General features: G+C 40.3%; 7 protein-coding genes across 7 annotated transcripts; 4 read left to right on the forward strand and 3 right to left on the reverse strand. All coding sequences in view use genetic code 12, as the record gives it.

Annotated features, from left to right (window-relative positions):
• Positions 1-270: 270 nt before the first annotated feature.
• Positions 271-945, forward strand: KGF57_000687 (uncharacterized protein; the record flags this gene model as incomplete). Its single annotated transcript, XM_051755181.1, has 1 exon — positions 271-945. One exon carries the CDS (start codon positions 271-273, stop codon positions 943-945), a length of 675 nt encoding a protein of 224 aa, XP_051610797.1.
• Positions 946-1373: 428 nt separating this feature from the next.
• ZCF21 (Zcf21p) lies at positions 1374-3557 on the reverse strand (the record flags this gene model as incomplete). The annotated part of the gene is made up of 1 exon (XM_051755182.1): positions 1374-3557. The coding sequence occupies one exon, from the start codon at positions 3555-3557 to the stop codon at positions 1374-1376; it is 2184 nt and encodes a 727-aa protein (XP_051610798.1).
• A 3222-nt stretch (positions 3558-6779) lies between these two features.
• KGF57_000689 (uncharacterized protein) lies at positions 6780-7355 on the forward strand (the record flags this gene model as incomplete). The annotated part of the gene is made up of 1 exon (XM_051755183.1): positions 6780-7355. One exon carries the CDS (start codon positions 6780-6782, stop codon positions 7353-7355), a length of 576 nt encoding a protein of 191 aa, XP_051610799.1.
• Positions 7356-7687: 332 nt separating this feature from the next.
• On the forward strand, positions 7688-8686 carry KGF57_000690 (uncharacterized protein; the record flags this gene model as incomplete). The annotated part of the gene is made up of 1 exon (XM_051755185.1): positions 7688-8686. The coding sequence occupies one exon, from the start codon at positions 7688-7690 to the stop codon at positions 8684-8686; it is 999 nt and encodes a 332-aa protein (XP_051610800.1).
• A 98-nt stretch (positions 8687-8784) lies between these two features.
• On the reverse strand, positions 8785-9564 carry POL30 (proliferating cell nuclear antigen; the record flags this gene model as incomplete). Its single annotated transcript, XM_051755186.1, has 1 exon — positions 8785-9564. One exon carries the CDS (start codon positions 9562-9564, stop codon positions 8785-8787), a length of 780 nt encoding a protein of 259 aa, XP_051610801.1.
• A 594-nt stretch (positions 9565-10158) lies between these two features.
• On the reverse strand, positions 10159-10695 carry KGF57_000692 (peptide alpha-N-acetyltransferase; the record flags this gene model as incomplete). Its single annotated transcript, XM_051755187.1, has 1 exon — positions 10159-10695. The coding sequence occupies one exon, from the start codon at positions 10693-10695 to the stop codon at positions 10159-10161; it is 537 nt and encodes a 178-aa protein (XP_051610802.1).
• A 1202-nt stretch (positions 10696-11897) lies between these two features.
• On the forward strand, positions 11898-12977 carry FBA1 (fructose-bisphosphate aldolase; the record flags this gene model as incomplete). The annotated part of the gene is made up of 1 exon (XM_051755188.1): positions 11898-12977. One exon carries the CDS (start codon positions 11898-11900, stop codon positions 12975-12977), a length of 1080 nt encoding a protein of 359 aa, XP_051610803.1.
• Positions 12978-13582: the final 605 nt, after the last annotated feature.

The raw sequence follows: 13582 nt of genomic DNA on the forward strand, positions 1-13582 counted from the left end.
GGATAGTCGACCAGTCAGGAGTTTTGAAGTTTGTAATTCAAGTATGTAAAGAGGCTGGAAATGAAAAGAATCTAGTTAGATCAAAACGTGAATTATTTAATATATAGTATTGAGGAAAGAGCTAGACATTTGCAAGTTGTAGATCTAAAACACCAGAGTTACTGGAGCAGAAGAAAAAAAAAAAAAGAAAAGAATAAAAAAAAACAAGGTGGAAAATTTCTTAAGTGATGTGAATGCTTTGTAAACTATAACTTGATCTTAGCCCCAACGATGTCAGAGATAGAACCAAAGAGGATAATCTACTGTGGCGTATGCTCGTACCCACCCGAATTCTGTGAATTTGGCATCTCGTTAACCAAATGCCAACAATGGCTCCATTCCAAACATCCAGAAATCTACGCCAGTCTCTACCCCGACATCGCGCCTGCTGGATCATCATCATCCGAAACTGCCGCAGCATCAGGAGACCAACCAGTATCCACATTGGCTGCTGCTACATCCTCGCTCTCAATCGATCAAAACAACAAGATCCAACAGGATTTAGCCAAGAAGCAACACCGTGAAGAAATCAAACAGCAAAAGGAGCTCGCCAAGAAACTAAGCTCCAAAATCACCATCAAGCGTATTGAGAGAAACAAGAGGAAACATATTATAAGTATATCCGGGTTGGAAGTGTTTAACATCGACTCGAAAAAGTTGGCAAAGACATTTGCGTCCAAGTTCGCCACGGGGGCTAGTGTCACCAAAAATGCCGAGAAGATGGATGAGATTTTGGTCCAGGGTGATGTGAGCGATGAAGCGAAGCTTTATATCGAGGGGTTGTTGAAGGAACAAGGGTTGGAGAATGTCAAGGTTGAGCAAGTTGATGATAAGAAGAAGATCAAGAAGGCTGCTGCTGCTGCTGCCGCTGCTGCTGGGGGTAGTGGAGATAAGGGTGGTAAGTAGATATAGAGTGGTGATGATTGTGTAGATAAGTGTATTGACACGAAGGTTGATGTGAGTTTTTGAGTGTAGAGCACTGGATGTAGTTGCTATTATTCCAATCTGCAAAGATGACCTACTGTAAGAATTAACATAAACGGCTAAAATGAGTCCTAACAAAAGTTACTCAGGTCAAACTCTACTACTAATGGAGATACCTTCCACCAGCTGAGTCCTATATTTCACAGAGTGTGCATTTTTCACAAGGACTTGTGGCGCTTTTCTACATTTTCCGCGATTCGAGTCCTCCCCCGTCAAAATGCGAAAATAAAAAAAATAAAGTTATTTCCTCAGAGTAACATCACAATCATAATTCATTCATTAATAATTACAAAAAGAGAATCTTACACAGTCACAAAGTGGCATAATATGGACTCTACTACGAACCTCAATCACGTAATCAACTTCGATATTGAAACCTTTTCCTCTTCAGAACCAGTAGGCAACTTTATCTTCAGCTTTCCCTTGGCACCAACACTAATGGTTTCCTTTTCCCCGATGCTTAACGAACCGAAATTCGATACTGATCCCAGTTTGGAAATGAAATGCGGGGTAGAAGTTGTGGATTTATTACCATCAACGTGACTCTTATCTACGCTGCTTGCTTCATAGGCTGCTGCACTGGATCGGGGAGTGGAAGTGTTCGACCGTGATTGCGATCGAGTAGGTGACCTAGACCTAGATCTAGAGTATGATGCTGTGCCGGCTTCAGAACGTGCATAAACGCGATCACGATCACGCTCACGCTCACGTTCGTCGTGTCTCTGTCTCTCTTCAATATCACCGTTGTTCTGTTCTTGTGCTTCTTGTGTTTGCTGTTGCTGTTGCTGTTGTTGTTGTTGTGACACTAGATTGGTACCTACAGGAGTAACCCCCATCGATGGCTGTTGTTGCGTCATCTGTGAAATGCTTGGAAGAACGGGTGACTTGCCGTTCCCCGATTTCGATTCATCATCTTTGGATGACGCAGCGTTTGTCATTGATATTGGGGACAATACTGGTGCTGATTTGGCAGCTTGAAATGACTCAGTATCGGATTTGAGTGAGGGTGACACAGATGTTGAGTTTGATTTGGATACATTTATACTGGGGACTGAAATAGGAGCAAGAGGGATTGGTGGTAGCTTTATCTCAGAATTAGAAAACTGTTGCGATTGCTGTTGGGGTTGTTGTGGCTGTTGTGGCTGTTGTTGTGGTTTGATCTGTATGCTTTGTGACGCTAATGTTGCAGCATTTGCAGCTGTAGATATAATTGGAGTAAGTGATGGCAATCTCTGCTGATGCTGCTGCTGCTGCTGTTGTTGTTGTTGTTGTTGTTGTTGTTGTTGCTGATTTCCGTGCAATGGAGACGCTTGAGAAGATGAATCCTGCCCCGAATTTGATAATATTGAAGGAGTTCTGCCGTGTGTTGAGTTTGGAGTTTGTTGGTGTGAAAAGAGGGGTTGAGATAACGGTTGCTGCTGTTGCTGCTGCTGCGTGTGCATTGTTAATGGCACCTGCGAAATTGGGTTGGATTGTTGCGAAACTGGACCAAGACCAGGAGCAGGTACCGCGGAAGTTGGCGCGTACACAACGGCACCAGTGCTGGTCAATACTGGAACTAGAGGAATTGGTCCTTGTGGGGACTGCATAACGGCTGTTGAAGGCATAGCCGTTGAATGTCCCATCTGTTGTTGTTGTTGTTGTTGCATAGGGATGTATGAGCCACCATTGGCCATGATCATCTGTGGTGCAGATGCTTGTGCAACACCCGACGGTGCAAGGATTGTTCCATGCTCAGTTTGTTGTTGAACAAGTTGGGGTCCCTCTCGCAACAGGGTATGTTGTTGAGGATCCTGTTCCTCATTACCGAATTTCCCACCTTCCAATCTCTCTTGCCTCATACTTTGATTATACTGAGCCATTCTCAAGGCATTTCTGGCACCATTGTCCAAGTTCAAATAAGCACAATGTAGTTTCCCTTTCAAGCAGTTGAGACATGACGGCAATGTTTCATCACATTTTATCCTTCTCTTTTTGCAAGTACCACATCCAAGGTGCGAATTACGATGCTTTCGGCGTGAGTTTCTTTTTTTCTTTGACGATGATATATCCTGTTTTAGTTGAGCTTGCAGCTGGTCATGATTAACTCGCTCTTCGGGTGTGTTCACTAGTAAAGGTGATTTATTATGGTGGATGTTTGTTACCGAGCTGCTCGATCCATATCCGCGATCTAGTTGCATGCCTCCTTGTGTGGTTGATATTTGAAGTAGTTGCTGCTGAGAAAATTGTGTTGGAACAGCATGTGGTGGTGGTGGTGGTGGCGGATACTGCAGTTGTTGGAAAACATGTTGTTGCTGTGTGGGGAATGAAGCAGGCATACCGGTCGCTAAATACTGTTGCAGATGGATGGGTGCTGGTAAAGGCTGAATCGGATGCAGGAGTCTAGGCTCTTGACGCAACTGACTAATACTAGGTACACCGGGAATAAATGAGACTTTGTGCTCGCTATCATCTATCAGCGACGACTTCAGACGTGATCCTGTTCTTTTAGGCGGATCGGGGTTCTTCAATGCTCTTTCGTATACATCCATCATCAATGCTTAGTAACGTAGAAAACTGCGGAATGGAATCGATTACCAAAAGTATAGGACTGAGGTTATCTGTATGCAATTACAAACGATGATGTAGTTGATTCTATGCTTCCTTGTATGAAGTCTATCCACCGCTTACTTTTTTGCTATTGGATGTATCTGTAAAGAAGGGATATGTGGACGTTGACTTTGAAGTGTAAAATTTCTATATCACTGTTTCAGTTCTTCGTATGACATGAATAAGCAAAAGCTCACCAAAAGCACAAAAACTGTTGTGTAAATATTTCCTTTGGGTGAATTTTTTTATTTTTATTTTTTATTTTTTATTATTCTTTTTTTTTTTTACACTGGAGAAGTAATACAAAAAAACAATGACGTAGGTGTTTTATTCTTCCGTATTTTAAGCCGACAAACTCTGTTGTTCTTTTTTTTTTGCTTTCGTTCGAGGAGATTGGGCACTTCGCTGGTTCTGGCTCATTCATAGTGTTCTTCAGAGCATCATGGTATAACAACGTCTACACTGACCTACTCAAAACAAATAAACCACTTCACGTAGGCGTAACGGTTGTCCTCTCTTCTACTGTTCAGGTACACGAACACAATTTACGGGAAAATTTTTTATTTTTAAATTTTAATTTTCGCTCTTTAGAAAACATCGCCCAGATTTGATGACAATAGAAATTTGTTTTTTATTTTTTTTTTTTTCTCTGTTTACGAACAAAGGAACTTTTAGTTAAAGCAACACACAAAAACCCGTACAGTAATCTTATAATTGTAAATTTCCAATTTCTCTGCATCACTCTGCCCCAATATACTAAATCAAAGCTATTTCTATGTTTAGATAGAGAAGTATTTTTTATTTTATGGAATAGGAAAGCACATGCAATATTTGAAATTCCACATTACTTAGACACAGGGCACATCACTGGAATACTCCACTCTTGGGTTGATCAGTATACGTTTTTTTTTTATTGTTTCGGGAACATCCGATGGATTCCTAACCGGATAAAGAAAGAAAGAAAAAAAAAAAATTAAAGAAAAAAGAGCAAACTTGAAAATAATAGTTCAAGGCGAAGTGTACCACCAGCAAGGCTTACGCTCGTTGCATAGCATTACGTGAGGAGTTTGATTTTACGCTATTCAGTCGTATTGTGCTATGTATACGACAGTTTTGTAAACTAAAATAAGTTTTTCTTTTTTTTTGTTTGTTTGTTTGCACATTCACATTCCTCGTCAAAGATGGTGTTCTTTTGAAATTTGTCGGACAGCAACCGTTCGCATGCATGCATGCGTGCATAAAATTCTTGTTCAAAACAATGAGTTGCTGCCAAAGAGGTACAACGTGTAATTGTTTCGCTTTGTTTGATTTGTTTGTACATTGCAGTAAAAAGGTAAGGCAGCAATGATCTGCAAAAAAAAAATTGCTGTCCCGTATTGTTGTCTCAAACGAAACTATGAGAGGTAGTGCACACTTGCACAAAATTTTCACTCTATTGTTCTACCTCTTGCAGTTGATTATTTTTTATTTTTTTTTTTTTCCTTCCTTCTGTTCTTCCTTGATCCGCGTCCCCCCTGAAAAAGACGAGAATGAAAGAGAAGAAAACAAAAATAAAATCTGGAGCATATTATATATACTGCCTTGCTCTTATTTTTTTTCTCTGTTTAGATCACCTTTCGTAAAAGGAAAAGTGACATCGCAAATCAGAGTAAGATCACCTTATATTGGAATGATTTGCGAGTAACCAACGGGAGGTACACATTGTCGTCAACAAGACTGCAGAATGTCTTGCTCGAAAGGGGACAACGGAATTGCCGAATTTTAATAAATTGTGCAGCAGCGGAGAATACGAGTGAGAGGATATGAGACATAGCCACAACCTACACAAACATTCACACACTTACGACAATACAAAAGAGAAATTTCTTTTTTTCCAAGACCACAAAATCAGTGCGGATTTATAGCCCTACTTTCCCTTTGGTTATTTATCTTGGCTGTGTAAACAAAATTGCACAGTCACTATCATGTTTATTCTATATAGCCAGAACTTTCAGACTCTTCTAACTGTCCTTTTTCCCTTTTCAACTGGCCAAGATAGGCTGCACAATCACCTTCGAGAACATACTGCTGAAATCTGCCAACCTGCATAATAGCAATTTTTAAGCTCTGTTTGTGTGACTAAAATTTAACCGCTATGCAAATGTAACCATGTTGCAATGCAGTATTAGCAAACGATGCATCTTCGCCTAAAGGAAAATAAAGTTTATCAAATTGAAAAAGAAAAAAAAAAATAATCCGGATAATCGTAATAGTAAAAGAAATAGCTCGGATCGGAAATGATCATCTTCTGGGCTATTGAGGACTATGTCGTGTACTATCAGATTATTGTGTCTTACACTAACCAATTAGACAATAGTATGGGTGTTCTTAACTAGATGCTGGTTGGGGGGAAGGGGGGGGGAGGAGAGAGAATAGTTACACCACGTAAAATGGGGACTCAACTCGAAACAACTACTTTGGCTATAATTTCAGGCAAGTTACTAACCAAGTCAATTACTCTACAAGTTAGCAAGTGACGCAAGAGAGAACCCATCTGGTCCACATAAGCCGGGCCAAAACTTATGCGCACCGGCGAAACCACGTAACACTTTTGTGCTGCAACAAGCCCTTGAATTCGTATTGCTCATCTCTCGTATATGCGTGCTAACCGGCTTTAGGACTAGTACACGACAATTTATTTTTTTTTTTAGGGAAATTCTTTGTGCAGACTCAATTCACATCTGCATTCCACAAGTACCTGTAAAGCCTCAAACTACTCAACTGTGGTAGTGCTAGCAGAACCTGGAACTCTGTGCTCTTAAAATATTTGCAGTTTCAGCTGATGCAACGGGGATTGAAGGTTCCATGATCGCAAGGGCTTCTAGCTTTTGTGCTGCAAACAAAGTTCATCACATTCTTATTTCTCTCCATGGTTGAGAGTTGCAAATTGAGGGCAATACACAAGAGTGACTCTCTGTTTCGAGATCTAGTATGTTAATCTGCAACTTTCGCTGAGCAACTGCTGCAAAGTGGGCCCGTCGAAAGCCTCTGTGTAGGATGTGAGAAAAAAAACAAAAATTAATTGATGTGCAAACACACAGACTCTTTCTTGCGATGATCTCATGCATTATCGGTACAACATCGTAAACAAGTTAGCACAACATATCATATTCATTCGACGCCACGTTATGACGAGTATACCGAAAAGTCCAACTTCGAGCAAAATAGACACTGTTTCGCCACTACAGCTGCCCTCACTGCATCCTCCCCATCAATCCCCTCCTCTTTCTCCAATACAACAGGTCCAACATGAAGACAGCGAACAAAAGTTGGATACCGATCAACAGCAACCGTCACAACAGACTCCACTGCAAACTAAAAAAAGAAAACCACAAACTGCTGAAGAGTATGCACATCAACTAGATCTTTGGAGGTCCTCGGGACCCCAAATCAATACAGAGTCGTGGCTCTACGAAGATGTGGAAAAGCTCAACCCAATTGAGAGTAAAGTCGATAGTGCAAAATTGCTTCACGCTTGCGAAAAAGCCTATTACTTACGAGATTGGGAAAAATGTTTACTGTTGTGCAACTTGGGAGCTCGTTTATTCGACGTTGATTTGGATGAAGTGGGAGATGCAATGAAACAGGATTTACAACTGACTAGTAGGCGGAAACGTTTGGGCAAGAAACATGAGAGAAGTGTTGTTGATTTGTATGATATTAAGCAGAGGTGTTTGAGTCGAATGAAGGTGGAGCAGCAATGAGCTGGTATGAAAATTTAACTTGCAAGGCGTGTAATGTCTTGAAGAGCTTGCTGGGGGTGGGGGCAAAGGTTAGAAAGAGTAAGTCCATTCCGCTTTCGCTTTTCTTTTCTTTCTCCTGCCGTAGTTTCTTAGTATCACTATATGTACATATTTAATCTGCAAAATTCAGCATCTGTCATCGTCTTTAATCTGTACTCCTGTCTCCATGAAGTTCAAAACCAAAATCTCTCACAAAATATAAAAAAAAAAAATTTGAACAAACTGAAATCTACACAGCAACATTTACCAATTAATCAGATAGTAACAACATCACCATCACCATCACCATCACCATGGATAGTAAGTCGTTAGAAATAATATCACAGTTTAAAGATGCCCTTGCAGCAAGAAGTAAAGTTGATGGCACACTAGTCAACACCTCAACGAAAACAACTTCATCATCAGGAGGCAACGATACTCTTCCTACATACAATCGAGGTCTCAAACTAAACTTCCAACATCCATCACTAGACGCTCTCAATGCAAAATCAGTAGAGTACAATGGTGATAAATTTACCGTGTTGACTAACCATTCGATTGAACGTGGTAATTTAAGGAACAAGAGGAAATGGAGCCAGTTTTATCGTGACAGCAATGAGGAAAACCCCGAGGGAGATGACGAAGAGGACGAAGAGGACGACGCAGTGTGGTCAGAAGACGATCTTGACGAAGAGGACGAGATACACCCTTTGACAGAGTCTCGTATAATTGAACTATTATCTCCAATCAATCATCCCCTGGAACTCGTTACTCACCCAGCCATTTCCAAAACGTACCAACTGCAAACTCTAAACAAATTGGCAATGGAGTTGATTGAGTTGATTGAGTTTGAGCAGAACAATCTCAACTGGTTGAACAAGTTGCTTCAAGTGTTGAATGGTGAAGATTGGTTTTATTTGTTGGAGGAAAACATTGGATTAAGAGATTATGATCATGGATTGGATGAGGACAAGAAGAAGACAATTGCGAAAAAGAAGGAAAAACTTCTGAGTGGATCTGCCAAAACCAATGATTCGAATCGGTTAATGAGCGAAGAAGAAGAGCAAGCTGATCCATTTTTCGCATTGCCAACGGCAGTAAGGAGATTTGAAGCGTTTCAGGAACAATTGGATTCTAAGGATGAAACGGGTGTCAAAGAAGAGCTCATCAACTACCTACAAGTGAGTATCCAGAGACAGCATGAGTATATTGAAAACCTAACTCAATTGAGAAATGGCTTAGTGCGGGCAGACCGATTAAAGAATGATCTTTACAATTGGGGACAGGAAATGCACGATAAGAAAAGCTCGTAAAGAGGAAGATATACATATACAGTTTAGTGTGTAACGTAATACTACAGCGTTCCTTGATTCAAAAACTTCTCGCTAACCATTGAAATGATCTATATATTTTACTCATCTTCGTCGAATTTCGGTGCCAAGTAGAATCTCAAGTATCCACCAACATCCAATTTGAATTCAAACAAGGCGGGAGTCTTGTCAGCGAGTTTAACCGTGATTGTGCTCGACAAACTTGAAGCTTTAATAATATCATTCAAATACTTCAAACCAAAAGTCAAATCAACAGGGTTATCCAAATGAACACTAACACTTTCTTCAGGTCTGTCCATATCGGTGTATGGCTTCAACACCACGCTTCCGGTACCAGTTTCACCTTCACTTGTGAACTTGACAGAGTCCTTAGTGACAATGATGTTCAACGACTCACTCAAGTTTTTCAAATCCCGAACAATCTTGGCAAATTCAGAACTTGGCATATTGATAACAGTATCGTACTCCATGTCATCAATTTTCAAAAATTCCGAATCGATATTCATCAACTTCAAACTATACTCACTAACCCTCTCTCTTTTCTTATCTTCAAAAATCGTCATAACACTATCAGGACTGTCTTCAGCCAACAATGTCAAGTAATCTTCATTTTGACCACACTTGATAATCTTGCTAAAACTCTCCAAATCTATTCCCAAAGTAACATCTCTATCGCATCTGTATTCGCTAAATGCAGTTTGTCCGACTAATAAAGAAACCAACAACACACGCGAGTCGTCGACTGCTTGCACGGTGATTCCGTGTTCGGTACAGTTGAAATTACACAACTTGACACAATCCTTGATTGAGTCAACAATCTTCTTTAACAAGGTGGATTCATCGAATTTACCTTCCAACATGATGGTGATTATTAATTATGCGTTTATCTAAATGTGATTGGCCTTTTGAGCTCGTGGTTGATGGATTGGAAAGAAGGGAAAGGTGAAATGAAATGAAAAAAAAGGAAAAAGAAAAAAAAAAATCAAACTGGGACGTGGATGTTTTATTGTTGTTGACGCGTCATGCAAAAATCTTTTTCTTGATTATACAAAGCGCGTCGTGGAGGGAGAGAGACAGAGAGAAAGAGTAGAGACACAAGAGTAGACAGCGCGATGTAAATGAATACTACACATCAAACGAATGGGCATGCATGGTTGAACCCACTATAAGATCAGACACAATAGTAATGCATTGTGATATGTACAAATCTAAACGGAGAAACGCCAACTCTGTACGCTCTGAATATGGCGGCAATCCACGTCACATTAGTTACATTTACATACATACGTGCAGATTCACGATGAACGCATGTGAATGTTCAAAACAGCGGCATACATGGGGTGTCCACATGTCATCATTGTCCTCGGGAGGGGGAGGGGGACCAGTACACCTATGGAAAACACGTCCTATAAGAAATTATGCCCATGCATGCAAAAACACTTCAAGATACTGAATCACTGTTGAATTGCCGGTAGGAAGGCAATTCGAGTGTGTGATTTGTCACTCAACGGTAAAATGAGTCTGTATGCGTCATGTGTGTTCAAATAATACCGGTACAATCGTTTTGTTCGTAGGAATCCCAAACTCTCATACAAATTCAAAGCACCATTGTTGATCACCTCTGTTTCCAACATGATCTCGTCGGCATCAGCTTTAATCATCTTGTCGATTGTCAATTTCACCAAGTTGCTTGCAATGCCCCTTTTCCTGTAATTGGGGTCAATTACCAACATACCAATGTACCCCCTCAATCGCACTCCTCTGTGCGGTTCAAGTTTTGAGATGATGACGCCGATGATGTGGTTTTCATGTTTAACTGTAAAGCAGTATTGGGGCCAGTTGTTCAAAAAGTACCAATACACATATATCGAGTAAGGTTCTGACAAGTGCATTGAAATCAAGTCTGAGATGCGTTTGAACTCATCTTGGTTTTTGATGTCAAATTGGTGGTAAGGGAACCCGTCGATAGTGGCTAAGGGTGTTGTTGACATTTAGTCGAAATCGGTTGCTATACTTTCAGGGCCGCTGGCTAAACACCCGCTGAGCTCTTTATTTTTTTTTTTTTTTTTTTCGTTCTTTTTCGTTTTTTTTTTTTCTATTTCGATTCTACGTTGTGGGGCATCATCCTGGAAAGCGTCTGATCCAGCACTGTCTGCCAATGCCAGTCGTCAAGATTACATCTGATACAGCAGGAGCTACATGCTCAAGTTCACCTTGTTGCACCCCACTGCTGCATCTCATCTGTAAGAGTGTCAAAATCCTTTATTTCTTATAAAAAAAAAGAAATCACGTGATTGCTATATGCAGGAGCACCTGTGAAATGGACGAACGGGTATGGGTTGCAGAATCCCGGTCATACTCGGGAGTTTCTTCACCACGGTACAAACACTCCTTTTCCCCAGGTTTCGGCGAACGAGTGTTTGAGCTTTGGCAGGTAAATTTGGGAAACTACTCTACAGTGTAGTACTTCGGGAAGGTTAATGGTTACATCATAGGGCCCATCCCACCCGTTCCTTCATATAGTGTGTGGTCTTCAGTGAAAAATCTCTGATGTCATTTTGTCTCTCTCTTCTCTGTACGGGGCAGTGAAACCCATGAAATCCATCAAAGAAAATGGAATCAATCACACAAAGCAAACAAAGCGAGCAGTTGCTTTCAGATTTGTCAATAGTACACGACTTCTCCGAAAAACAGACTACCACTGCCAACTACAAAAGAGACTGTGTTCACTCGAAAAGAGGAGCAATTATAATTGAGCAGCCAGGCCACACAACCAGTTGAATAAACACAAATGCGTATAGAGTAGACAACACTACTGGTTATCCAATTAGATCTTTAACCTTTATCCTCCCAAATGTGTCTGTAGCATTCAATCAACCGGACAACTGTAGTTATCTCCACTAGTATCTTGTGTAAAACGTGTGATTCTGAGTGAGTTGTATATATATATGTATTTATTTATTTATTTATTTTTATTATTATTTTTTTTTTTTGCTGTTCACTTGTTTTAGTGTAACAATAAATTCCTGCACCAAAGTAGAATCAGCGATTCCCTATAAATGCAGTTCAATTTTCACCCACCTTGAAAAAAACAAAAAAAAGCAAAAATTAAAATCATTCTGATTTGTTCCTTTCTTTCATATCAATTGAATTTATATTCACTCAGCTCAGAACTAGATACAGTACAATTACAATGGCTCCTCCAGCAGTATTAAAGAAATCCGGTGTCATCTACGGTAAGGATGTCAAAGACTTGTTTGACTATGCTCAAGAAAAAGGTTTCGCCATTCCAGCTATCAATGTCACCTCATCGTCGACTGTTGTTGCTGCTTTAGAAGCCGCTAGAGACAACAAAGCACCAATCATCTTGCAAACTTCTCAAGGTGGTGCTGCTTACTTTGCCGGTAAGGGTGTCGACAACAAGAACCAAGAGGCTTCCATCACTGGTGCCATTGCTGCTGCTCACTACATCAGAGCCGTTGCTCCAATCTATGGTGTTCCAGTTGTTTTGCACACTGACCACTGTGCCCAGAAATTGTTGCCATGGTTTGACGGAATGTTGAAGGCTGACGAAGAATTCTTTGCTGAACACGGTACTCCATTGTTCTCATCTCATATGTTGGATCTTTCCGAAGAATCCGATGAAGAAAACATTGGTACTTGTGCCAAATACTTTGAAAAGATGGCCAAGATGGGCCAATGGTTGGAAATGGAAATTGGTATCACTGGTGGTGAAGAAGATGGTGTTAACAACGAACACGTCCAAAAGGAATCATTATACACCTTGCCAGAAACTGTATTCAAGGTGTACGAATCATTGTCAAAGATTTCACCAAACTTCTCCATTGCCGCTGCATTCGGTAACGTGCATGGTGTCTACAAACCAGGTAATGTTCAATTGAAGCCAGAAATCTTGGGTGAACATCAAGAATACGCCAAGAAGCAAATTGGTACCGACAACAAACACCCATTGTACTTGGTTTTCCACGGTGGTTCTGGCTCTTCTCAAAAGGAGTTCGATACTGCCATCAAGAATGGTGTTGTCAAGGTCAACTTGGACACTGACTGTCAATACGCCTACTTGGAAGGTATCAGGGATTACATCTTGAAGAAGCAAGACTACTTGAAGACCCCAGTTGGTAACCCAGAGGGTGAAGACAAGCCAAACAAGAAATACTTTGACCCAAGAGTCTGGGTCAGAGAAGGTGAAAAGACCATGTCAAAGAGAATTACTGAAGCTTTGGAAATTTTCCACACCAAGGACCAATTGTAGATTGCCCAATTTTATATTGAAAGTATAGCTCTTATAAATAAATAAACAGAAAAACAATATTTGCTAAAGAAACAATGAGACATTTGAGTTTTCTCCCTCCTATATACATGTAATTGCATCATATCCTCCCGCTGAGTATACTCTGGACCTTTTTGTACTCTGGCATATTATTGAACGGGTCTAGTCTTTGATTTTGGAAATGTTGTCCAACAACAAGATTGGCCTTGACGTATTTGGAAACGCACCTATCGATGCATTCTGATTCACCTTTTGTCAATTCTCCTTCCCCATACTCGCGAAGTAGACATTTGGATTCACATGTTTGTAACAATTTATTGAATGTGTGGGCCGTGGCTGAAAACTGTATATCTGCCAATTTGATCTTCTCTGGGTCAACAGAGGCATGTGAATATTGGGATGTTGAGCCGAGGAAGACTGACATAATCTCTCAACTTGACAGGTTTAGATGCTCTTGTAGTGGTGGGAAATCAACTATTTTTCACCAATTTTTTTTTTCTTGTTTCCTCTTCATCACCAAGCATTTGCGTTCAAATTAAAAAAAAAAAAAAAAAAAAAAAAAAAAAAAAAAAAAAAAAAAAAAAAAA

This window comes from Candida theae, assembly GCF_024610275.1.
Source record: "Candida theae strain CBS 12239 chromosome Unknown scaffold111, whole genome shotgun sequence".
Taxonomy (NCBI): Eukaryota; Fungi; Ascomycota; class Pichiomycetes; order Serinales; family Debaryomycetaceae; genus Lodderomyces; species Lodderomyces theae.